General features: G+C 42.9%; 1 protein-coding gene across 1 annotated transcript in view; it reads left to right on the top strand.

The window, feature by feature from the left end:
• COLQ (collagen like tail subunit of asymmetric acetylcholinesterase) overlaps positions 1-17664 on the top strand; it is a 38120-nt gene extending 20456 nt beyond the window's left edge. Inside the window, exons 7-17 of the mRNA XM_041466545.1 lie at positions 1498-1560; positions 2460-2486; positions 3098-3142; positions 3862-3897; positions 4780-4860; positions 8017-8113; positions 9746-9885; positions 12620-12739; positions 13209-13329; positions 15516-15618; positions 17595-17664. Coding sequence (XP_041322479.1) covers positions 1498-1560; positions 2460-2486; positions 3098-3142; positions 3862-3897; positions 4780-4860; positions 8017-8113; positions 9746-9885; positions 12620-12739; positions 13209-13329; positions 15516-15618; positions 17595-17664 — 903 coding nt within the window. The remainder of the gene's footprint in view (positions 1-1497; positions 1561-2459; positions 2487-3097; positions 3143-3861; positions 3898-4779; positions 4861-8016; positions 8114-9745; positions 9886-12619; positions 12740-13208; positions 13330-15515; positions 15619-17594) is intronic.
• The last annotated feature ends 9682 nt before the right edge of the window (positions 17665-27346 follow it).

The raw sequence follows: 27346 nt of genomic DNA, 5'->3' as shown, positions 1-27346 counted from the left end.
TTCCAGCCATGTTAAATGAAGAACATCATATTATAGTGTGTGGGAATGTAAGCAAGCAGCAAGAGAGTATGTACTTAAAAGAAATCAATGTTACTTTAAACTGTGAGATGGGAAATGGTTGCCCCCACAAGCACATTGTGTGCTATGATTTCCCACAGCAGGAGCAAAGAGGGCAGAGGAAAGGTTCAATCAACTCCTTCCTTCATAGTCTTAGTGAAGGAAGAGAGGAAAGCAGACAGAAAGCTCATATACACTCAGTCTTCTTCTTGTATAGGCGTTCATTTTATTTATGTAGTCTTCCTAATTTTGATTAATCTCCTTTGCCTTATTAGTCCAAATTAGTCTATTACTGTGTTTTTTCATCATACTCCTAGAAGCATTCCTCATATTCAGAAGTAATACTTTTTCCTACACTTTAACTGCAAGTCCTTCTTGCTGTTTGATGATGATTCTTCTGCTTTTATAGTCTCTTCTAATACTGGTCTCCTCTGTTCTTTAGGTAGGTTCACAGTTTCATTTCTTCTCGTCTTCATAAATTTCATTTTCCTGCCTGTCAGTGAAGGCTCCAGTTGAATACAGTGCAGAAGATAGTAGTTATTTCTGTAGTTATTTCATTTGGTCATGTCCCTCTCTGTCCCCATCTCTGATCTCCACAAACTTGCAATATTCTTCCTCACCACAGATATTTGCTGAATCCCCATCTTGCTGTTAATCTCCAGTAAGCTGCTGTTTCAGGTTTTTAAACTCATATCCACCTCTGTGGATATTTGTCATTTCCTCAGCTGGTTCTTCTTGTCTTCTCTTACTTTGACACAGCCTAACTTCAGTCCCTATTTCTCTTACTTCATTCCTTCAAGTCTTGTCTGAACTTCTGCAGGGGCAGCAGCCAATGGGAAAATCCCCACCATTTCTTGGACAGTGAAGGCTAAAGGGGAGTAAGAGCCAAATATGTCCTGCTGGTAGCACTGCTGCATGTCTGGGGGTCTACTCTCTATTTCATATTAGATATAATTAGTTGACAGCAGCCAGAGAAGTGGTTGTAAAACTTTTTCATTATTTACTGGTTCCAAATGACTGTTCAGCACATGGTGCCTCAGAACTACAACAAAAATAGTCACTATGCCCCCACAAGTTGTGAGGCATGCAGCAAAACGCCTTTCTTTTCTGCAGCTCAGTGGAGGTGATGCTGGGTAGAGACAATGCACCTTCACTCAGAAAAGGATGCACTGCTGATGGTGCTTTGCTTGCATGTCCTTTAAAAACAGCTGGGAAAACTGAAGCAAAAGTTACCCACGCAAGAAAATTCAAATAGAAGATGAAGATAAGATGTGAGGGCTCAGGCAGAATACAATTGCAATATAAACCCCTGCCCACAACGCTACACCAAGGTCAGGCTTAACTATTTGACATAAAACCTGAACCAGTGAACCGTCAGACATTCAAATATGACCTCATTGGAGAGCCTCATTCAATAACTCTCTTTATTGAACCCTTTAGGGTGAAAAGGGAGAATTGGGTGTGATGGGATTGCCAGGTACAAGAGGACCAATGGGCTCCAAGGTTTGTTAACCAAACTGCATTTTCAGACGTTGGTTTCTAACGCTCTGCTGACAGCTGCTTCCCTCATGAATTTTCTGGAAAGCATTTATCAAGATATATGTGTCTAATACAGATAAAAAATATATTCTACATCAAGCAAGGTTATGTTGTCTGTTTGAGCTTGGCTGTGTTTTTTGGCTTTTCATAAAAATGCTTTGGCATAAATGTTTGTAATTTATTTTAAAAGCAAGCTCAGATATAATTGTGTCCCACTGGAAAAATGGAGTTCTTAAGCATATCTGCAGCATTAAATCCTGTCTGCAATGCTTTCCACCCACCTCATAAGACTGTGAAGATAATTTTGGTCCCCTACTAGAACTAGGTATATTACTGGCAGTTGAAATAAATTATATAATTAGTTTCTTCAAATAGAAGATTGGAAAGAAAAGCTGAACACTTTTGTTTATTCTATGTTTCTTTAAGAGAAACTCAGTTTTATGTTAATGATCGCACTAGATTACTTAAGTGTAACTTAAGTAGGTTCCATAGGGGAAAAAACAGCAACCAAACACACAAAACACAAAAAATTATTTTAGATTATTAATTGTGTTATCTAATGCTTTATTTACATTCAGTCACAATTTATTTCGCTTGTTTCAATTTCAAAGCATAATCAAAGCCGCTGGCTTTACCTGGCTTTTTCATAATGGCTTTTGGGCTGAGCTGTCTTGCATTTAATTCACATTTCACAATTCGGTTTCAGTGCAATTTTAGGAGCTGTAAATATTCATTTGCCTTCATGTGTTGATGCAATTAATTATTTGTGCTTCATTCTTTTTCTTCACTTCAAAGTTTGAAAGTCCGGCTTCTTGGGTGATCTTGAAAGCGAGAAGCATTAAAATATCTATCATTCCCTTTAGGGTTTTCCTGGAACTAGAGGAGAAAAGGTCAGTATGACAACAGCATAATGTATAATTTAACATTTGGAAACACATTTAAAAAAAAATGCAACTGTAGAAATGAGGTTGAATTTTGATGAAGTCTAAAAGTCCCACTGAGAAATGAAAACTCGTATTGAGAAGGAGCAGTCTTGTGACTTGAGCTGGGTGCTGAAGAAGTGAGTTTTACACCCTGTATCCTCATGAACAAGCTGCTACGGTGAAACTCACTACAGGTTCCCCATCTGCAGCATGGGTAAAACAATCCTTAATTGCTGGTCTGGTTTAGTTAGGTGACACATGCTTTGGCACTGGGACACTTTGTGCTCTAGGATCTTATAGTGCGACCTGAACTGAGGAAAGAAGCCAACTGGGAAAAAAAATTCAATTTGAAAACATTATGTCCAGGAAAGCATATATTTAAAGTAATTATCTGGGGAGAATTAGTCCCTTTTCCTACATTAATTCTGTTATGATATCAGTAATGAAGCATATCCCTCACTCTGAAGATATTACTGTATTCTGTTGACTTCAATAATGCATTGTATAGGAAAAATATTTTTTGCTTCATCATGAAATGGTAGTAATTAGGCTGTTGTTCTACTGTTATCTCTCTTCAGGGATCCAGAGGTGACAGAGGCGACAAAGGAGTCAAAGGAGACCCGGTAATTCTCTTTTCCAGATGGCTGTGAATGTGCATCTGAGGATCAATGTGTTCTGGCAGGGAAAAACAGGAGGGGCATGGAGGAAAGGATCCTGAAAGCATCTTCCAGGGAGGGCAGGAGTGGTGAGGGAAAGCAGGGGTCCCATCTGCTGGGAGGGCAGTAGGCAGCTCCATGTCCCTGTGTCCCCAGCCCGGTGCCAGGGGTTGGTGAGTCACAGGAGGATTCCCCTGGAGGTCGTCCCAGCCCCTCCTGGGCTGTGCAGCCCAGAACCACAGCAGCTTCCCAAAATGCTTTCAGCTGGTCATGTGATAATACTGGAAGAGGAAGAGGGGGAGAGATTCGTGGCTTGGGAGTTCTTTGGACTAAGAAAGGAAAAATAAACTACTTTTGGTGTAAATGGAGAAATGCCATCCCCAGGCAGGCTTTGGGACTTGTCCAGGCAGCAGAGCTGCCTGTAGTCAAGAGAACAATCAGGATGATTTTGCCAGAGAAGCAGAAACTGGCAGCAGAGGATCAGACAGAGAGTAATGGCACCATACAAGGAGCTTTATAGTAAAGTTTTGCTTATAAATCTCCACCTATTGCATTACCTGCAGTGCTGAGTCAGGTTTTTAACTGATAGCCACACATGGCACTTATTTTTTTCCTTCCAATGAAGGTGCTGCTTTGTCAAAGATCACTACACATTTTCTGATTATTTTTATCCTTTGACTTTGTAGGGAGAAATAGGCTTCCCCGGAATGCTGGGACAAAAAGTAAGTGGGCATGATGTTTTGGGGAGTTGTGTGAAATGCTGAGACAGGCTCAATGCGTGGATTCAGAGACTTCCTGGATGGCATAAGACATTGAAGTTCTTGTTTGACTCAGAAACCAGCACTGCCTGGACTTCATCAAATTCTTTAGTCTTTTTAGTTTAAGAGAAAACTCAGATTTAGCTCTTTGGTGCTGTTTCTCTTTTTCCCCCAGATTATTTCTTTAGTTATAATCTCTCTCCTATTTAACTGCCCTAATTACTAAGGTTTTATTCACTTGAAACTAGTAAATATTTCCTTCTTGATACTCTAAAACAAAATGGCACTACTGTATATAGCAGTGATAACCCTGACAGGTTCTTAAGTCATCATTATTCTGTACTTGAAAAACAATCAAAATTCAGGTGCTGTCTTATGGAAAACCTAAAGGTGGATAATTTTAGTACATAATCAAACCATGTCTCTGAAATTAGAAAAGGAATTGATAGTTGTTTCTAGAGAGATTAGAAGGTGGTGAATTCACCTTCCTTTCCCTAGATATTTTCATCACACATGCATCTTAACAGCAAAGCAAGACATTGCAAAGGGGTCAGAGAGCTTTCCCAACCTCGACCCCTCCAAGTCTCTAAGTGTGTTTTTGATCTCACGTGGCCTCTTCCTTAGGAAAGGATTTTTCAGGGGAATGTGGATAAATGGTATGAGCTTCTTTTTACTTTATGTTTGTTTTAAAATATTTTATTATAATTTTGGATTTCTAAGAAAGAAACGTTGCTAGCATTATCTAGAGGAATCATGTGAATGAAAACCACGTGCATCTGCTGTTTTGCTCAAGGAAGGTAAAACCATGTACTTAACTCCTTCTTCCTTCCCTCTGCAACCACCAAGGGGGAGATGGGCCCCAAGGGACAGTCTGGAGTACCAGGACACAGAGGACCTATAGGAAGACCTGGAAAACGAGGCAAACAGGTAGGACCACGGTGTTTCCTCTTCCTGTGACTCATGGCATCTGTGTGACTGTGGTCTAAGCTCTTGTACCATGCACTGTGTTGCACAGGGAGTGGAGAGAGGCCCTAGAACTCCTCACAGGCATGCACAGGCTGCACAGGAGTTAAAGCCTCAGATTTAGGGCTGGAGTCTTGTCTGCAGCATTCAGCTCCCTGCCCAGGCAGCATGGGAAAAGTTGGTTTTATCCTGGATTGGTAGTGAAATCATTTAATATTGTTCAAGCAGATCTTGAAGTCCTCCTTTGAATCCTAAGCAGCACAGAGCTATGGTCCTATCCCCACCTGACAGCTAGAGAGCTCAAAATTATGCTAGCAGAGCTATATCTTCAGAGTTTCAGGTGAATTGTAAAGATACTGACTCCATCAACGCAGCATTTCAGTGGTAGGTGCTCAGCTGGAAGTAGTTTATTTACAGTCTTCTTATGCCCAGCGTGGCAAGGAGAGGCACATCCCTCCTTCACTGTTGCCCTGATAAGAGCAGGTAATATCTGGAGTGACAAAGTAGCCAATTTGGGGGAAAAAGAAGAGTTAGGTGTTAGGGAGGAAGTAATAGATCCCCAAGTAAGGGAGGTATGAGTAATATAAGTCTCCTAGATGATCCACAATACATTTTTTTGTTCTAGATTTGTCAGGTTTTAAAAGTTGGTGTGTGCTCTTTGCTGGTTTTGAGTTTGCTTTTTTTTTTTTTTTTAAACACTCTTCATCTGTCCTTCCTGTGTGCTGTGGAATATCTTTCCATAGTGTAAGACAAGAGAAGATGCAGTGCCTGCAGATCAACTTGAACACTGTGCACTCCTTATTTGACCTTAGACATTTTGTCACCTTATGCGGTGGCTTAATAAAAAAATGGTGACATAAGCATGTCATAATTTAAGACAACAATCAGTGCGACCAAAAGACCTATGGTCTGCTTCTAGATTGGTGTTTCCAGTCCCAAGGCTCAGTACACAAACCCCTTTCTGGTGCCCTGAGAGCAACCTTAGCACTGATTCAGCATGAAAAAGGCTTTCCCTCTCTGTAACTGGTGAACCTGCTATTTCCTTTCTTCTTTTCTAATCCTTTGAAAAAAACAGGGAGTGGCATTTTAAAGTTCTGTGGGTCTGGCTGCCACCTTCAAGTGCTGTAGTTCTGTTTGTTCAGCTGGGGAGATAGTTTCCACCAGAATGGGGCCATTTCCTGTCTCTTGATCCAGCTGACATGCCTAGATAAAAGCAGCTAAATTAAGCAGGTGTCACTTCCACTTCCATTTCCAGATATGTCTTGATTAGCTCACTGACTTCTTCAAGTCTCCCTGCCTCTGGGACAGGCTCTTCCTGAAACGTGGCCAGGAGCTGGGAGTCACAAGTCACAGCCTTACACAGCTGACCGAGATACAGCACCCAAAGCTTTATAACTTGGGAACTGATCCCAAGCAAACCCAAGTTTAGGGTTTCAGTCTTGAGAAGGAGGAATGACTTAGGGCTTTAGGTAATTTGAAAGAAAGGGCATGAACACAAATATTGTCAATGGGAAAAGCTTCTTCCATTGCCATGGGCACGTGCAAAAGATAAACAAGGAAAAACATTGAACATCAAGCCTTACCATCATTATTTAATCCATCAATGCTAAGCAGGAGGGCATTAAGCATTCATCCCTCCAAGCAGGGGACACAGAAAACAGCTTGTTTTCAGTCAGTACACATCTGACTGGCACCGCCTTGCCTCTGTCAAATTGCTATTGTGTGGGGGAAGGAGATTTCCCACAGTCTTCTTCGGGGCTACAAAATCCTGGTCTGCTAGTTCTGTGTTGCATAGTGTAAGAAGTAATTAGAGATCAGCATCACTGACATTCACATAAATCCTGAAATGTTTTTATGGCTCAGAGCTTACCTAATAGGATTAAACGAAGCAAATATTCAATTAGTTCTTTATAGGCCATGGCAAAATCAGCCTTCCTCTGCTGAAATGGTGCAAGCGACATTCAAATGTATCCATGGGATGTAACATATTCTATAACAAGAATTATTTCAGCATATATTAATATATATGCTTTGCTACTCTTAAATTAGACATGCAACCATTCACTGTATGATTCTGAATGCACATTAACCTGGAATTACACCATCTTCAAGGAAAAAAATCTCCTTTGTCATTAAAAGAAAGCTTACATAGCACACATCATTTTTATTATGTTAAATAATGTTTGCTGTTACATAAAATCAAGTGAGATATTTAAACTTTAAGCTACGTAATACACTTCTGAAATTAAAGCTGAGAAATCCAAGCCTTGGAGAGTATATGAGCAGGAAGGTAAATATAGTTATTTTTAATAAGTGTCACTGTATTAAATTCAGGAGCAAAAAATGAGAAGGTGCCAAACAGTTCTAGGCTGAAACTTTCAAATGCCTTAGGGTATGGCTGCACAAACAAGCTCCCACGAGGCAAATTAGGGCTGATTTTAGAGAATATTAGCTATTGCGTGTTAACTGTGTGCAAGCCTCTCTCCCACAGGTAATTTTGCAGCATTTGCTTCTGCTGCCAGAGAAACATAATTTTTCAGCATGGTGTTGCTAAACACTAAGCTGCACTTGTAAGGCCAAGCCCTTGCTTGGCTTGTGATGATTTCCTATCCTAGCTATACACATGGTGGAAGCCGAGGAGATACAGGAATCCAGGCACCTCAAACATTCTGAAAATAGTGTGAGCATCAATGTCATTAGTGAGCTCCTGAAAGGTTGCACCCTAAGACTGGGAAATGCCGCTCTGGAAGCCCTGGACAACTCCTCAGTGATTTTGCCCTTTCTTTCTCAGTGGCACTCACTTCTAGAGAGTTACTGGGGTTAAAAAGGCATCCTTAAAGAAAGGCTATCAAATGATTGAAGTCAGAGCAGGATTGTTCCTGACCCCACACAGGGCAGGTCCCTGTGACCCTTCTCATTTGGGAGCAGAAGTCCTGCCTGGGCACACCTTTCTGTCTCCACCTAGGAGAGGAGAGGCCCTGTTCCCCGGGGTGGTGTCCATGAAGCTCACATTTCTTCTGGCAAAGATCTTGGCTTTCTTAAATGGGAAGCCAGTGCTGGCTGGGATAGGTTGCTTGTTGCTGACAGTTTAGCCAAGAAATGGATGTCACTTTCTTGCAGGGACTGAAGGGAGACATTGGACCGGCAGGTGTCATGGGCCCACCCGGTAGGCCTGGCCCTGTTGGCCAGCCGGGCCCCCCTGGACCGTCAGGACTAGGTAAGCCCAAAATGAGGTGACCCCCCAGGAGTGTCCCCGCTCCCCAGCCCCTCCTGTCTCATCAGGGACACATAGGCCGCTCTGCACAAAGTGCTGCAAGGCTTTGTTTGCTCTTCCATCAATGGCAAGGAGAGAATTTCTCCTGGAGGCAGGTCATGCCATCCTTGTCCATTATTTTAAAACCTACTTTATGGCTTCTGATGTTTCAGATAAAACCAAAGCTAAATCCTATGCGGTCCCTGAGGGATTTTTTTAGATGGGGACGATGAAAAGCCATCTGGCAGCCTTGGAGAGACAAGGTAATCTCCATCATCAAAGGTCTGCCTCTGCAGATATCCTGGCTCACAGTGAAAAACTGTGATTTCTAATCAGCCAGGAATGTTCACCCTGTGCGGCTCTGCAAAGGAAAAACAGATGAGACTCAAGTTACAGTGTCATTAAGGAAAGAAGGGAAGGGAATGGAAAGGGATAGGAGCTGGGGGAAGAAAACAGCAGTGGAGAAAATCTCTATATAATTAAGTGCTTAAAATCTATTTTCATTGCAATTGTGTGTATTGTAGAAATTATGACAAAAACCTTGTAATAAAGTAATTGTACATCCTCAGAGCATGCACATGAACCCTGGTCAGCTTCTGGGTCCAAACATGGATGCATAGGACAATACATGACCCACAATACGCAATGTCGCCTTCCATTTTGCTTCCCCTTTTCTTTCCCTTGCTTGCATTAGGAGACAGGAGGTCTCTTCTTGTGGTGCTGTGGAAATGGAACATCCGTAAAACTGGGCGCAGCTTCAGAATCTTCATATATCTCATGTCTCCCATTAAGAAACATCTTTGCTTGAGTAAATTGCTGGAAGCTTTCAGAAGGCAGAATTTTTACCGTGCTGATGGGAAGGCAGCCAGGACCTTGAGATTACTTTTTCAAGGCTTTATTCCATCCACAGAAAGTTTATGTGTCAGGGTTATTAATCTTTTTCCTCCAGAATATAAATTCTGATCCTAAAAGACATTTCTGTAATGATGCAACGGCTTGCAGTATGACGATATTGGCTCTTAATCTAAATCTGCAGAGCAGTGCATCCTTGCCAAACTTTGAAAGTTAAAGAGCAGTATTTTTTTTATTAATGTTTCATTAAAACATTAAAAATCTCCTGTATTTTTAGTTGGGTTTTTGCTGTATAGAAACCTGTATAGAAACAGCATTGCTCAAGTTGTTGTAAAAAGGCACAAGTCCAATCTGTTGTGCACTTCTACAGAGACTGACTCTACAAGGCTTGGTGCGTAGGTGCTGTAGAGTGATCTGTGTGTTCATCCTCTCCTGAATTTCTGTAGCTTCAAATGGGCTGACATTTATTCTAAGCAAATGGTCTCTCTTCCTCTGTAAAACTGGAAGGAAAATTCAGAGGGTGATCTGAAATAATATGACTGTGGTAAAAAACTGGAATCTTTCTCCTGAAGTACTGGAATTAGTGCCTCCCTTCGGTTCCCAGTGGAATTGGTGGGAGCTGTGCCTATCTGAAAACCTGGGCAAATGCATATACCCACCTGACCTGTACTTTTTCCACTAAGGCTGTGTGTGTGTGGTGTGTAGTAACCTCATAACAAGGCAACCTGGAATTCTGCTTCCTAGGGCAATTTGCAATAGGACCAAAGGGAGAAAGAGGACTTCCAGGGCCTCCAGGGAGATGTCTCTGCAGAACCCCACAGCATATGAGTAACCCATCATATGAGCAATCTGTGTTTGGACACAGCTACCCAAAAGTTCCCGCGGTAAGCAGGTTTTCTGGGAGGGGATGTGAGTGGTCCTGAAATGCTTTTATTATGAGAGGTGTTGTACTCACTAATACTTTTTGTTTAATAGGAAGATATATAGGCAATGTGTGATTTCTAGTACCTAAAACCTCTGAGATCCAGAGGTACAAAAGAGTTCAGTTGTAACTTGTGTGACTGATGTGCTGAGATGCAGCTGTTCCAAAACAACAGTAAGGTAGCATATTTTTGGAAATATTTTTCTAGCCTAGGGGTGCTCTCTTTCATCTACTACTGTACATATATGATCTGTCCTTTATATTTCATGAAATCAAAATACATTTCAGATTGGTCAGTAAAGTGAGAATACCTTTCTCACTCTGTTTGTTTGGGGCTTTTTTAAGACGGTGATTTCAGAATTGAATATAGGGATCAAGCATTTCGCATATGCAATGGGTCTTTCTCCCAAAGCACAGGCCCTCAATAACAGGAGTTTCCACAAACTGTGAGAATCAGGTGTCTGGGCTCCAGTCTGCAGGCATACACATTATATAGCTGATTTACATCTCTAGCCTTGAAAGCATTTTTATGAGCAAATTGGACAAAATACTTTAAAGGACAAGGCATCGGTGAAATGTGACCTAGTAATTTTTTATCACTGATTTATTTGGGCTTTGTAACTACTGTTTATGTACTTCTCCTTCTGCTGGGCCCTGCCTCATTATTCTGTGCAGTGCAGCACTTAGTCAGTGATGAAGATGCTCCCTTGGTGCTGTGTGCCAGCACGGCTCAGCCACTCCACCCATGCAAGTGGAAATGGTGTGGAGTCTGGCTGTCTCTGAATGCCAATGAGCAGCAATTAGCTTTGTTAAAGCCCCACCTGTCACACTGTCAGAAAGCTGTCTTGGTGTGTGGAAGGGACACACTCACAACACTGTTAAACTGGGTGTCACTGGGTCATTGAGCTCAGCCTTTTGCACGAGTGTGTTTCAAGTCTTGTCAGCTGTGCCAGCTGCTCACTCATCCCTGGCTGCGGTGCATTAGAAAAAACCTCCTGTTGTTCTGAAAACATAATGGTGAGAGATGAACGTGCTGAAATGAAGGTGTATATCACACCACACTGTGTGCAAAAAAACCCCATCATGTACTTTGCAACATGGAAAACTCATAGGAAAAGCTTTAAAGTGCTCTCAATATAATGTAGAGGTCTCATTACCCTCCTTCTCCATCAGGCACAGTTTCCCATCTTAAAAGACAGTAATGGTAGTAATAGATCTTAAAAGATAGTAATGAAAGTGTAAATATTTAAAAAAGCTATCACTATGAGCCCCCAGGTGCCATTTTGTTGCCAGGAATGTGGGATGGCAAAAAGGCAAGTCTTAGCTCTGGAAATGAGGCACTTCCAGAGCAGCAATCCCTGTTTTCCTGCCTCCCCATTTGTTTTACTCCCTCGAGTGTAAAGAACACTTTAACTTAAACTAGATCTTAAACATCACTATTGTTTATTCTGTTCAGATCCCCACCTATCTTGGGCCACTTGAAAGCTCTTTTCAGGGTTCTATAGCTGCCACATGGAAAAGATCCAGAGATGGTGCCCTGTGCCCTGGCCCTGTGGTTTGCCAAAGCAGCACATCCTCAGTGCCATCACTCATGCACCCAGCAGCTCCTCCAGAGGAGGGCAGAGGCTGGGAAACAAAGTGCTGTTTTTCTGTCACTGCCTTAGATTCATTCCATTTTTTGAAATCTTGTGCAATTTTAAAGGCTGATATCTGTAATGGTTTGAGACAGCATAGTTTTGCTATTGATTTCAAGAGAAGTTTGAGCTCTGGGGCTGGGTCCTGAGCTCCTGAACACAATTACAGAATCAGTTCTGTGCTGCCTTCCTATTTCTTTGCTTCCTTTCATTCAAGCTGAAGGCATTTTTATTCAATGCTTCCTTAATGAAATGGCCTTTGTCCAGGGTTATGGGAATGTTCTGCTATGTAAAAATGTCAAGGTAACTTGTTTTTAAAAGAGCCAATTCTGTTTATGCTGGTGAGAATCAGACTCAGACCTAAATCTATTTTGCCCAGAAGCACTCCATTTGCTTTTTCTTAATTTAAAAACGGCTTGAATCTTACAAAAATTAACTTGATTAAGCTGCTCAAGGAAGAGATTATTTCCTAATGCCTTTTACATCCAATTTCAGTGACTGAGACATTAAAGAAATGGGTAAGAGAGCAGCTTGTCCTAATTTTTCCATTTTGAACTATTTTTTTTTCAGTGTAATTGAAGACTTGGCTTTAGACCACAGTATGTGCATTTAAAGAAATATGCATTTTAGTGCCAATTAAATCTAAAGAAAGCACAAAGAGGTAAAAGTTAAGTAAAGGTTGTATTGAACCATGCATTATTTATTCTGTAGCCACAAACATGTCTAAAAAGTTATAGTCAATCCACAAAAAGCACTTATGCCCATTTGGATTTTGCAATTGTTTCAGCATCAAACCATTTGAGCATCAGAAAGTTCTTCTCAGCAGTCATTGTGCACCACTAGTTGCATGATTTTTACTTGAGGATGTGCATTTCAAAATAAGGGCCCAGGAAACTCCATTCTTTCCATGGGTGTAAGTTCTCACCTCCTCTCTAAAAACAACTGAACCATTTTCCTGTATATTATTTACCTATTTGAAGATACATATGCCAAAGTAGATTCTGTGATAATCCAAAGAACTTCTTGAGAAGGTCACCATTCACCTCTTTTTGTGTGCCCCAGATTTTTGTGGTGAATAATCAAGAAGAATTGGACCGGTTAAACACCGAAAACGCTTTAGCTTTTAGAAGAGATCAGAGATCTTTGTATTTCAAGGATACCTTTGGATGGCTCCCAGTCCAGGTGAAAATATGACTGTGGTCTCAGAAAACCCGTGAGTGCATGTTCCATTTTGAAATACAGAACATACTTCCATACTTAAGGTTTCATACAGAATCAGTTAAGCAAATGGGGGGAAGACTCATTTTGGAACACTACCACAACTGTACATAATTCTGTGAATTTTGTTCACAGGAGTCTTAATTACTGAGGAATCAACTCAGCAGTGTTGCAGGTTTTGCTCACCTCCCTGTGAACCACTGGTGAACAAGCTAAAGCAGAGTTCAGGGAATTATGGTGGTAAAAAGAGTTTTTATTTAGTACAAAATAAGGCAAAACTCACCAGGGTATAGAGTTGCAGAACGAAAACCCTGCAAACCAAACTCACATATCTACTTATTGCTTTAAGGGCCCCCCAGAGCCCTTCTCCTCTGCTTGCTGTCCAGGCTGCTGCTGGTCTGGTTCAGTAACCACTGTGTGTTTGCCTGGCCAGCTCACCCCTTTGTACCCTGTGGATTACCGCTTCGAGGAGCGGGGTACCTGTGGAGATGGCATCGTGCAGGATGGGGAGGAGTGCGACGACGGCAACGCAGTTGTGACTGATGACTGCATAAGTAAGTCACAGCACAGCAGGAGGGGCTTCTTCCTGCCAGGGAAGGTGCATCAGTTGTACCATAGGGTACAGTGCTTGTGTGTAGGAGAGCTTGTGTGGTTTGTGGATCCAGTGCAGGCCTGGGGAAAGGGAGGCACAATGGCCACCGGGTGAAAACTGAGGCTTCCATGCATGTGGATGGTGCACACCACACAGGACAGAGATGACAACAGCACTTCTCTGCATCCTTGCTGAGTCAGAGACTCTGCATTTCATATCCAGCAGCTGGTTTACACACTCACGCCTTTCCTGGGGGCTGCCAGCTCTCTCTAAAAGCTGTAGCACACCTTTGCAGTGCAGCACAGCCCTTGGGATAGACACTGAAGCCCTTGGGATAGACACTGTTTCTTATGATAAAATAAGAACAACACTTTGGATTTTGTTATTCACTTGCATAGCGAAGGTGTCAGCCCACTCCCTTCACTATCAGGTTTACACAACATTTAATTAATGTCTACTCTATCTTCCTTTCATTTTGCTGATTGTGGATGGCAAAGAGCATATAAGCATTTGAGCAGCTGTGGTAACCTTCACTTCTCCCTCTCAGTTACTTTTACATCTTGAATCCTTCCCCAGAGCATAGCCCTACACCATTTCCACATAGTAGCTTTGGTGCTCTGTTGTTCCCAGCAAAGGGATGCTTCTTCACAATTCAGAGCAATATCACCCAGCACGGAAAGACGCAATTTTTCTTTTATATATCACTCCCTGACTTTGAAAATGGGGTGTGTGCAGCCATGCCCTATGCAAGTTTCTCCATCCACCTGTCCATCACCCTTCCCCTTATGACTTAGGAATCCCAGCCAACTTCTCAATGACAACAGGAAAGAGATTTCAAAGGCAATTCCATCTCAACAGGTCTAGGGAGATATATAAATAAAAGCCCTGCTAAGCTTGCCTGACTGCAGAGTACTCCAGAGAGACAGCAGACAACATCTCTCCTGTTTCCAGACATGAGAAAACGATTAAATTAGAATTTGCAATCAGCCGTGGGGAACAACCATGTGGCAAGATAGTGTTCATTAGTTCTAGTGCCTGCGAAATTGTGCACTCTGTGTCTGAGGGCACATCATGCTCTCTGTGCTATGCATCGGGCAAAGCCTCAGTGGAGGCCTTGCCGTACACAGATTTCTGACACTGATGTGACCCATCATTGAGTTATTTGGAAATGAGCACGTTGTCGTCATTCTTCTCCTGTAACTGAACCAAAAGGAAAAGGCTAGCCAAATGTTAAATGGATTTTATTGTAAAACAGGCTTGTTGGTCTTAGAAGTATCAATTTCTGATAAACACGTCCTTGGTGCAATTAATTCATCATTTCTATTTGTAAACAACCCATGTTAGCCTCTTAAAAACTCCCCGAGTGTCTGTTTAATCCTTTGCTTAACACCAATGGATTTTCCCAGAAGATTTCAAAGAGATTTTAACTAAATTAATTTGTTCATGTTAGAAAGTCATTCTCAATATGCTGAAGATATCAAAATCAAAGTCCAATTGCTAAAATGGCAAACAAACCCACAAATTACTGCAGCCTACATGTCAGTCACCATGAAAAAATGTGACAAATCCCACTCACGCTCAAGTCAGTAGGAGTCAGCAGTGGGAAAAACATGGTTTTGGCAAACTTTATATATTTTATTTCTTTATAGACAGGCTGAATAATTCAGTTCATATGTGAAAAATGAACACACATGTCTGTCACAGCAGACAAACAGAGATATTGCACAGAATTGGATAAAGGTCTAGGTTGGGAATTTCAAACCAGTCAACAACCTAGGATTACTTTTTTGAGATTGCGGCTTCCCCAAATCATTTATGTTAACTGTATTTCATGTTTCCCTTAACTTGTTTTGATGGCAATTATCTATAGCAATAATAAGTTTTGAATAAGTGCTGTTGTAATTAGTGATTCTGTAGTAATTATTTTTAGTATTTATCCATTCTTTCCATTCATCACTGAAATTAGGCTAAAAAAGTACATTCTTTGTAGTGAACAGTACTGCTCCTCCTAAGACAGTCCTTACAGAATGCCTTCCCCAAAATATCTTGCTTTATCCTTAACCCTTAAAAAGCTAGTTCCAGTTACTTCACCTGTTTCTTTTACATCTGAAGTGCCTGGAAGGTATTTATTTCTTTATTTTTCACTAGGGTGTCGCCGTGCTTACTGCGGAGATGGCTACAAGCACGAGGGGGTGGAAGACTGTGATGGGATGGATTTTGGATACTTGACATGTAGAACATACCTTCCTGGGTATGTAAGAGGAGGTCTTCACTTTGGTTTGGTGGGGTTTTTTGGTTTTGTTTATGGAAGGGGGTTTTGTGTGTGTTTTTCCTTTCTTTTTTCTCTTTTCCATCTTTAAAACAGAGGAGTTTCACCCACTTAAATCTTGTTCCAGTGGGACCACTGCAAGTAGCAGGGAAGAAAGAGTCTATCAAATTATTTCTGTATATCATTGACTTCAAGGGCTAAGTCTCATTTCACAGTAAGAAGTACATGCCTCTTACTGTGCAAAACAAATGAAGGTCACATAGAATTATGTTTGCCTATTTCTTGCTAAGATTTCCTTATATTTATTAATATAATGCCCAGACATGACATAAGAAAAGTATGACAAGATGATCACACTGAAGGAAAAAAAGCCCACAACATCCAAACCGACCTCTTGCTGCCCTTCCCATTAATGGGTACTCTGGGGGTGTGTTTGCTTCTGAATCAAGCAGTCATCTGTCAGCTTTTCCAAAGTGCAGGAAATCCATTCACCAGCAGATGCAAAGCCATGCATCTGTGTAGCAAAGTCCTTCATTTAAAGCATCTGCTTACTGTTGACTTGCCTTCTCTGCCTTTGTTTAGGCAGCATCCTCTGGTCAGCGTTTTGCCTCCAACAGCAGCACCTTTATTTAGCTGTCAGGTATTGTTAGTGGCTAACAGGAAACATTTAATTTGCAAATTAAATTATGTGCAGAGCCCTCATCATTCAGGGCACAGTAATGTGCTAATTGACAGGAATAAGAAACCACAGGATGTCTTTGTAAATCTAGTGCTGTGCTAATCCTTCCACTGTAATTGTTGGAGCACTTTTGGCATAAGAGATTACTAAAATCCAGACCAGTCAACCTGACAAAACTGAAACATTTTCGAGACTTCATCTTGAGACAGTGTGGAGTTGTTCTACTGTGAAAACTATTCCCTTCTAAGAGTCTGAAATGTGGTGCCCAACATAGCAACACAAAAGCTTGAGGAAAACTTTATAAATTTCACTTTGCTTGTATATTCAAGCTGTTGAAGAGCAACTGAGATATTTTATTTTTGTGTGTAGTCTGCAAATTATCTGCCAAACTAAAGAAAAAGCTGTGAATCATGAGAAAGTGGGCTGAGTACGTGAGTATGACACTCCCATGGGAGTTTTACCCTGAAGTAACCTTTCCTCCAAGAGCTCTGCTGCAACTGATTTTCCCCTTTTTTACTCTTTCCAGCCCACAGATCCCTCCTCCTGTTTCACACACCTTCTCTTCAGATTTTATGTTAGTCTGAGAATGTGGGTTATCCTAGGACGTAGTTTTAAAACTGCTTAGTCCACAGCTTTATGTTGTACATGGGTTATTCAATTAGACATTCCAGCAATAAAAACTCATTTAAATTCTTATTAACAATTCTGGTCAGGTCTTCAGTAGGTAGAGTCACTGCTCAGTTTAAGTCAGTAGAAAGACAAAATCTCTGGTTTTCCTTATTTTGCAAGGACTTTTCAATTCACTCTTTTAAAAATTATTTCTAATGTGGGAATGTGCCACTCTCATTATTTCAAGTACATGAAAAAGAAGTTAAAGGACAGGCACAGTCATGCCTGCTGAAGCTATTGGGAGTAACTGGAAAAACACTTAACTCAGAGCCTCAGATATTTTGTTCCACAGCTCCCGTGGGTGAGCGCCAGGGCCTTTTTCATCCACCCCCATGAAATGCTCTAGTCCTGATGCCAACAGGGATTTTATTTTTTTTAATTGACATTACTGGGAGTTAAGTCTTCACTCATAGTTTCTCCTGGACGTCTGTTTTGCTGACAGAGGAGAACACAGTCGAGCACTGATGAAAATTGCCCTCCTGTTTTGTTTTCCATATGCTGCTGCATATGCATATTCCAAGGTTCTTCACTCCTACAGAGAGTTACATCCAGGAGCCATGTAAGTGAACCATACCATGCTTTGAAACTGAGATATTCTCTTTTATTCCAGGTCTTACGGGAAATTGCGCTGCACTTCTTACTGCTACATTGACTCCACACAGTGTCGATACTTCACATGAGGGGAGCAGAGGTGGGGAGCATCCCACGCCTAGGGGGTGCTAGGTGCTACATTATCACCTATCCAAGAAGGACTGGGACAAAAAAAAAAAAAAAACAAACCCACCCACCTCTGGGACAACAAACAAAGACACATCATGCTGCTGATGGCCATTCTGAGATTTTTTTTTTTTTAATGTAGATTTGTCAGATAGGGAAAAATAGGACCACTGCATCCTGTCTTAATAGAGAAATAAATGTCAAGCTGTGTGTGCCAGTGAGACTTCCATGCGGCTGTGGATGGCAACTTGCTCTCCATCACAAAAGCAACATTAAACTACTGGAAGCTGAGTTTCATTAACCAGGAATGTCATGTAACAATTACCTCGACTTAGCACTGTTAAACCCAAATATAATCTCTTCAGGGGTCTCTCTTTAACCCTTCTCTGCATAAACACAAAGCATATCCTGGATGCAGTGTTTAGAAGGACTTTCTCTTTTATTACAACGTGAACTTAGCAAGTGTTGTATCCACTAGAGATGACTTCAGCAACTCTAAGGTTACCAATGCTCCTTCATTGGTCAAAGGAGTTAAAGTTCTTTCAGAATCAGCAAATCAGTCAAATAAGCTGGTTAACATCACCTTCAGGCAAAGGTGCTGTCTGTGTGTGTCTGTGCACTACAAGCAGTCACAGGAGGCCGGCAAAACACACCACAAAGGACAAACTGGACAAATAAACTGTGAAATAGCCAAGAAGTCCTCTCCCAGGAGAAAATCAGACAAGGAGGGAAGATAAAGAACGTATTTCTGTATTTTTCTCCTCTGTGCTGAGCTGGCTGGGCTCTGCCTGACCCCAAGGGGCTGGGAGAGCATCGGTTCCCTGCCTGAAACCACGGTCATGTATGTACACATTGTCTTCTCTCTGGTGTCCACACTGGAAGGTCTTTGCATTTGCAACCCCTTGTCCACCCAGCCATCGTCACTCAATTCCCAGTTTTCCCCTGTGCTCCCTCCCCCTCTGCCACAGGCTGTTTCTGCCACCGCATGCCCCAGTGCGTGTGCTCACGTTTGTGTTGCCAAAATCAGACCGCGGAGTAGCACGTTCAGGGATGCTCGGTCATGCTGTGCAATGTACATGTGGAGTTTTGGGTTTTGGGAAGGTCTCTCAACTATATAAGCTCTGATTGGGGTCAGGGTAATGATATACTTATTTATTAGCAAGTAGTAAAGAGCAAATTTCACATGGAAAGCATATGAAATGTTACATGAAAAAGAGTCAATAACAGAAAATGAAACCAAGCATGTGTAGAATTCAGGACTAAAAGCCTTAAAACTAGGCATTACTTTCATACAAGCCACTCTTTCCTGCTTTGTGGTAAATGTTGTACAGGACTGTGTGAAATGTGTGAGTTATCTGTGCCAGTGACAGCACTGCAACAGCTGCGCTGACACTGGCACTTCTGTAGAGGTTAAATAAAGGTGGATGTTGTGTTATAATGATAATGCATTAAAGCAATCAAGAAACACATGCAACTTTTACCACCTGCCTAGAAGACTTTAACTATGCATGTATAAAGTGATATTGGAAATCACCAATTAGCAACAAAAAAAAAAAGAAAATTTGTGTACTCTTCATGATTATCACTTACCTGGGCTATTTATGTTGCTATGAAGCCAAGTCACCAGCATTTGTAGCCCAGTTCAACAGTTTACTTTTATTTTTTTTTCTTAACTGAGGTCTTAATAAAAGGTCCAGGAACCGCTGGGACAAGAAAATTGCCACAAACTCTGGAAATCTGGGCACTAGCACAGCTGCCTTTTTAATTTCCTGTGCTAGTGCAAGCAGCAGGTTGCAGCAGCATCACACCACGAGGAGCAGGCTCTGGTTGTTGGGAGGCTCTCGAGGACAAACACACTCCCAGCAGCACATCCTGCTGGCCATCCCTCTGGGTGAACCCCTGGCAGAATCTGCTGGTGTTACCATCCTGGGATGGAGACACTCCATCTGAACTACTCACCTTCTCCAAGGAGTTCATCTCAACCCCCCAAAAGGCTGGAGTCTCTGAGAAATTGGTAATTCCAGTGGCCTTTCACCTTCAGTTTTTAGTTGGATCATTTTTCATTAAAAGCTCCTACCTCCAAAGGACATCTAAATAACAAGGTGATGTGCATGGATCATAGAAAGTGTAAACAGAAGATGTGGTCACCCAGGTAAAACTGTACTGCTCATGTTCAGAAAGGGGCCTATCAGCCTGGTCAGTCTGGGAACACTTGCACAGCATGGATTTTAAATGGACAAAGCAAGGTAAAATATAAGAAAACAAAAAAAAGTTTCATACTACCATTGCTCCCCTCAGAAGATAAAGCATGAGAAAGACACCTGGGAAGGTGTAAAGTATTTAAAATACTGCAAAAGAAATATTTTGCCCTCATTTCTGACATACCTGATTTATCATTAATTGGGTGTTCTTCAACTGGGTGATGCCTGGTCTGCTGCAAATTGTTTCCCCTCCTTCTCTGAGTTTGGGAACTTAAAACATTGTGCCAAGACCGGTTCAAAAGTCAATTGGAATATTTCAGTTCATTGGACTTTTGTATCTGCATACACTTGTGGGAGAGTTTTCTAATGGTTAGTATGCAACTCTAGGCAAGTACAAAGAATTATGTCATGCACTGTATTAATGTATACCAAAAAATCTGGCTTGCACTTAATATATGATTAAATATATGTAATTGCCTACTGTGTATATTAGCAGCTCATGTCAATAAATCATGCTACCTTAGTTCCCCTGTGTCCTTACTTACACTTATTTTGGATTTAACAGCACAGTTTTTAAATATAATTACCTAGTTTAAGATGCTGGGGAGGGAAAAAACACCTCTTTTCCTATGCCTGCTGCCTCTCCCTGCCTGCCGTGGGATCCAGTTCTGTGTGGGCACAGTGACATGCACACAGCCTGGGAGTGTGACGGTGCACCCCTGCTCCTGGGCTTGCCACTGCCTCATCCCCAAAGTGACCCCTGCAGCACGCCACGGGCAGAACAGCTCCACTTCCACTGATTTCCCATTGGAATCTGTAATGTTCTTGGTTTTAATAAGGCTTGGGCTGTAGTTTGGGGGATTACCTCCTCCTGCTGCCTGATAATGTATTTACTGGCTGCTTTGTAACTCTCTATCGGAGGCTGAGCTGATGGCTGTGAAACAGAAAGCAGCAGCCTTGGGTGCTGATGGACAATGGGAATGGTGATGTTGGCACCTGGGATTTGGGCACTCCTGGAAACAGGCACCCAGGCTTTGGGAAGAGGGTCCTGCCTGCTTCCAGAAGAGGATCCTGCCTTGCAGCCTGGGTGTCTGTTGTCCCAAGGCTTTTGTGTATAACAGGGAGTTCCAGAGAAGGGCAGTCCTTCCTGTCCCCAGGGGAAAAGGAAGTGTATTGACAGACAGAGAATAAGTTGAGTCTATTTTCTGCCTGTCCTTTCTAAAAACTCAGCTTCTGTGACACTCACCTCTCTGGCACCCAAATGCCTACGTCATTTGTCATTCCTTGCTTCCCTTCAAATTGTTCAAAATCATAGCTGTCAAATCTGTCCTTGCCCATAAATCTGGCCATGCACCTCATCTTCTTCTTTCTTTCTTCTCATTTCCTCTAAAGACACCAAAGTTCATATCCTTTGTAGCCTCCTGAAAACTCTGCAATGCCCTTGCTGCTCTGCTGGGTTTCATCAGCTTCTCCTTCAGTCTCTCACACCATGCCTTTTCTAACATCTTCTGCTTGTGACAGCCCTGCCATATGCCACAGCAAAGCCCCTTGCTCATGGTCCTTACCTTCTAAAAATTGTAGGATGCGTTTCCCACTCCAGCCCCACCCATTTGTACAAGGAGAGAGGGGATTGGTGGTTATCCTGAAACTGTGAGTCCCCAAGAACTGTCCTTGAGCACCAGCTGTTTATGAGGAATAACAGTAGCAAGTCCCCAGTTAGCTGCATTAGGGGGCAACACAATACACTCGGCTGCCACATACAATCAGGAGACGTCTTTTAAAAACATGACCAAAATAAACCCAAGAGAAGGAAATCAGTGCTGTGCTGTGGTTCTTTGCTGATATTTAATTCTATCACACACAATGCTGCAAGGAGATGTTTAAAGACCTGTTGGAAAAATGACATTTTAATTCACAAAAGGTGAGGCAATGAGAGCACTTTCTAAAAGGCTTTCAAGTTCTTTCTCTGATAGCTTTTGCCTAAGGAGATGGAAATGGCAAAGCAAGGGTCCCTTCCCAGGAAACCATTCCCTTGCAAGGAAAGCACAGAATAATGGGCTATCAAACTCTGCAGCATAAGGTACTGGCAAAAGGACAGACAACAGGTGAATGCAAAATTTAGATCAAGAATTTGGATCAGAGTAATGATGCTTCTTAATCTGGCAAGAGACCATACAACATGTAGACCATTAGAGCGCTGTCAGGCCTTAACCAAAGAGAGAAAAGGAACAAAGCCTAAGCAAATGGGCCATTTGTGTCTTTAATGAACATAGTAAAAAACCCCCACAATATTAATATGTCCAGTTACATGCCCAGCAATGTGCTCTATGCAGAAGGCTGGTGTCACTCCAGGGCCAAAAAGGCCAGAGCAAAGCCTGGGCACATGCTTTCATTGCATCAATAATTACTGGGGCATTGAGGAGGATGGCCCTGAACCAGGCCAGCCAGGGAAGGCTGCACTTGAAAGGAAGGCCAGACCAAATTATATTAGAGGAGTGTACTCCTGATGGAAATTACATTAGTGGCTACTTCCCTCTCTCCATCCCTGACAAAATCTTGGCACTTAAAAGGCACTGAGTTATAGCCCCGGCCTTTTACAGCTTTTAATTCACTCTGACATTTTCCCTGAGCATCTGAGGGAGGGTCCAGTTTGGATGCATAATCTTCTCCAGTGACAGAGAAGAGGGTTTAAACAGACATATTTTGCTGCAGCCTTCCCACACACTACTGAGCAAGTGGCCCTCCTGCATGGAGTGCTACTCAGGATTTTCTTTGGAAAGGAGTGGGAAGGAGAATGGTGGAGCTGAACCTCCCAAAGCCACTGACAGCAAAGCCAAGGGATGCAGGGCATTGCATGGAGCAGGAACCACTCTGGCCAGTGTGGCTGGGCTGGGAAGGGCACAATAAATCAGCCAGGAGGAAGAGGAGGTAACATGAACCTACTCACACAGCAGCATGTTTAGTATATTTAGCAGCTTGGCAACTGATCACCCTCTCTTTGCCGGTCTAAAGTGTCACCATTCAATGAGGGAATAAACTGACATCAGCATTAAATTCAAGCCCACAGCAAATTGTCTTTGACCCTTGTGCCAGGTGTGGAGGAAGCTTTCAGAAATCATCTTGAAGAGCAGTCAGACCCTGTCAGGGTCCGTAGCATCCTCTGTAGGGTAGACAGGGGAGTGGGTGTTGATGGTTATTCACTCTCACCCTCCTGGGAGGAAGAGACACCCAGTGGAATTTCCCACTGAGCCATCTCAGAGTGCTGACTTGCACCATGGAAAATGCATGCATGCAACACTCACTTTCCTTTGCCCTCCCAGCCAGAACACCCCCAGTTTGATGGAACAAGAAGAGAATCACTTGAGAACCCCATCTGTTCCCTGAACCCTTTGTGGGGTCCCAGAAACTCTTTAGTGACTAATTTTGTTTGGAATAGAAAAGCTACCATTGCTCCCTGCCTTGTTCACTTCAATTAGCCCCATGAAACTCATCATGCATGAGCTGGGAGAGGCTGTGCTGAGCCAGTCAGACATTTGGGGCAGGTTATGTTTGGTGCTTCCCATGCCTTCCTCTTAGAGGTTATTTGATGGACAAATGGGGATATAAAGGAGCCTGGCAACCCTGATGCTTCACAGCAATGTAAATTTCTTTTACACATTTCCGCTAGGTTTGACATTTTACCTGCCTGGTACTATTACTGCTCTGAGGACAGGATGTGCCAAGAAAGAGAACATTGAGGACTGCTCAGGTTTTGAGTTGTTAGCAGATTTAAAGGGGAGAATGACTGATGAGAGGTGAGAAACAGAATAGTTCAGGCAACTGAACTCTACAGAACTGGCTGGTTGAAATGTGCATATTATGGGCCAGGATCTACAGGGGGACTGGTTGTGAAATGCAATGAAATGCTGGGTGTAAACTGTGATGCCCCAGTACGTTCAGGTAAACCATCATAACAAGTTACTGTTTTGTGTCATTTGAGCAGAGGTTGGTTGTCAAACCCAGCTCAGCCCCAAAGCAGAAGCATGGCACCAGTGGGAAAAGCTGGCAATCCTGCTGGTCTTGGTGGGCGCAGGGAAGGGCAGACAGGCTTGCTCTGTGCCAGGACTTTTTGAGCAAGACAATATATGGTGTGAAAGGCTGCAGGATTACAGCTTCTAAATAAAGCTCTGAGAGCTGTACCTGTTGCTGCCTGGGGTCAGCAAGCTGTGCCTTGTGCTGCCTGAGACTGAGCTGTTACGCTAACTTCAAGATGTCAAATGTTTGTCCTCTGCTCCACACTATCACTTATTTGATGAGCAATTATGTCCTATAGGTTTGTGGCAGGGATGATTAAACTGCCAATGGAAAAAATGGAATAAATAGCTTGACATCACAGAGTTGGTACTGGGTTGTACTGGCAAAGAAGAGAGCCCTAAGGACATGCAAATAACGTGGTTATTCCTCCTGCATTCAGCAGTCAAGAATCTGTCAGGCCATTTGCAAGGGGACTCCCCTGCTCTCTCCACCAGTAGTGTCCCTGTACTGTGCAGCCCTGAGGATGCTGGGGCTCCAGCTGCAGGGTACAGAGAGCTAAAGCTTCCTGCCAAAGCCCCCAGAAGGCCATGGGGGGGTTTCTGCAGCACGGTGGGAGTGATGCCCGTGGCTCTGGCTCCTCTCTTTGCTTGCAACGCTCACATCCACATTTCCCAGCAGGGTGGTCTTCTTGGTGAGCACACGGATATGTGAAGGCTGATGGCTTCTTAATTTCTGCTGTGACCACAGCAGATGAATTGCATGGGGGTTTGGGAGTGGAAGGAGCTCCCCCCACCCCACAACAGCTGTGGCTCAACTGAGGCTGAAGGACACAGGCCTATCAGATGTAATTTACCAATGTGGTTATATACGCCCTATATTTATTTAGGGATATAAACAGAGCTTTCCAGGCCCTGCCTTGGTTCCACCCAACTTTGAAGCTCATAAGAAACTTCTTTAAGGCAAGACTCCCTCAGCAGATTTTTTTTTCCTGTCTATTTCTGTTTTAATAAAAAGGTGATAACAAATAGCTATTTTCAAAAAGTTCCATTGGTGTAGGAATATCCTGGTTTTATGTGTTCTTAGACATCTCTATCAATAGAAAAGAAAGGAGAGCTCCATTTGAGATAGTTGGTAAACAAAAAATGTGATTGTGGACAGATAAATCCTCTCCCTGGATGGATAACAGCTACATACTCACAGGCTGAGAACATTGCTGGATGATATAGGGTTAAGAAAATGTAAATTAATATTTAATTACTTTATCCAAAGCGGAAGAGCTTGGACAGGAGGGAGTCCTATTTCAGAAGGAGCGTAGTCTGGATATATGAACTCTCCACACAAGACTTACATAAGTAAACAAAGTGCTATATGAAGAAACTTCTGGGCTGGCTGACAAGAAGCATGTCCAAGTGCTTTGAAATAGCCCAGGGTTTTCCCAAGATTCTGCCCAGGGGCTGGATTGAGCCCCAGGGGACAGCAGCCTGCTCAAGGTGACTGATGAAGTGTGAGGCGGGGATAAGTAACAGTGACTATTTATACTCTGAGAGTGCACTGTAGATGGAAGGTGACAGAATATAGACCCTTAAAAGACTAGTGGGAAGGAAAGGGAATTGAGTAAGCTGGACTGAAGAAAATAAATAATGAAATGTCTTGGCATGACCCACTGGGTGACTGGGACGTTCAGTACATCCCGACAAGGAGAGGAGCACGTGCAAGAAGGTTCCTGTGCCCGGCTGGCACATCTGCTGAGGCAGAACTGTCAGTGCCTCACACCACAGCCAGGGGCACAGAACAAAGCTGTGAGGGAGAGCAGGCCCTTGCTCTTGGTGAGGGGTTTTTGGCAAGAAAGCCCATTGTATTTGCAGGTCACCCCTGTGGCAGGGAGGGGTCTGATGATGAATCTGACTATGCTTTCCGAAGGCTAATTTATTACTTCATAATACTATATTATATTAAAGAATACTAAACCATACTATTCTAAAGAATACAGAAAAGGTACTTATTCAATGCTAAAAAGAAAATAATGAAAACTCGTTACTCTCTCCAGAGTCCCGACACAGCTTGGCCCTGATTGGCCAAGAGTCAACTCACACCAGAAAGCAATGAAATCACCTGTGGATAAACAATCTCCAAACACATTCCACACATGAGCAAACACAGGAGAAGCAAATGAGATAACAATTGTTTTCCTTTTTTTCTGAGGCTTCTCAGCTTCCCAGGACAAAAATCCTGGGCGAAGGGATTTTTCCAGAGAATGTGAATGCCACAAGAGCCTCTCCGTGCTGGCCCAGGGCTCGGAGAGGCGCAGGTTTCACAGACATCCACCGCACCCTGCTGCACCCAGCCATGTTGCACTTGTGGGGCAGAGCTGCTCGGTTGGTTTGGGAAAGCTGCTGCTCCCTTGTGTGCTACACAGAGCACTGAGCTCGAGTACCCAAGGCCACAGAGCCGATGTCACATCTGGCAGAGAGCGAGGTGCGCCCGGGGTGGCAGCAGAGGTGGCACTGCCCAGCTCCTCCCGCCTGCAGGAAGAGGTGGGTACCAGCTGCTAAGCAAGAGAGCAAGTGGAAAGCTCTGACCTATAGGAAACTATGTGAGGCACGTCTGGTCTCTGAAGACTACAGATGAGCTGGCAATACCAGCACTGGAAACAGATGCTAAACTGATTGGAAGTTAATTTTGGCAGAAAGCTACAGCTGGAGCAGGAGCCCTGGTACAAACAAATTGATGAAAAATGCATTTCGGAGTCTCAGATCTGTTTGATTTTGGGAAAACAGGGAGCTGCCCTCTCTTTGGCATTGTTGTAGGGCTTTGCTCAGGCCACACATCAGTGCATCTTGCTGAAAGCAGTAAGGTACAGGCAGAGAAAGCAGCCAAACGCTGCTGGTTGGCACCAGCATCCACTGGGGAAGCAGCATCTTAGTGAAGCTCCTTGCTGATGGCTCTGGAAGGCTGTGCCACCAATTTCAGCTCCTCCTGCTGCAGGCAGAACTCCTGCACAGAGGGTGACACCTCCCTAGAGTCATGGGTAAACAATGAAAGACCCTGGAGAAATTTTATGAGACCTTGCAAGCGAGGACACCAGCAAAGAAATACAGGCTGGTAAAAAGTGAAAGCTAGAGGAATGCCAGAACAAAACAAAAGCTGGAAAAGCCTTTTTCCCTAATCCCCAAAGTTGGGTTGAGCCTGTAGTGCCATCAGTGCAACTTCTCTGAGAACCATCCCCCTACAGGGGCAGGGCAGGGAAGCTGGAAGATTTCTGAGGCTTTTTTTTTTTTTTTTTGGCAACACACAAGAAACAAATCTAAAACCTGTGTTAGACACAGGAGGAGTGGAATAAATATCTGCTCATTAAGAAATATATTTGGGTCAATGTACTGAAATAATAGGAAAAAATATATGGTGACGTCTTGTACAAAAGCATTCAAAC

Source organism: Pyrgilauda ruficollis, unplaced genomic scaffold (genome assembly GCF_017590135.1).
Source record: "Pyrgilauda ruficollis isolate IOZ18807 unplaced genomic scaffold, ASM1759013v1 scaffold2, whole genome shotgun sequence".
NCBI lineage: Eukaryota > Metazoa > Chordata > Aves > Passeriformes > Passeridae > Pyrgilauda > Pyrgilauda ruficollis.
Note: the sequence above shows the minus strand (reverse complement) of the source record. Positions and strands in the feature narration are given on the sequence as shown.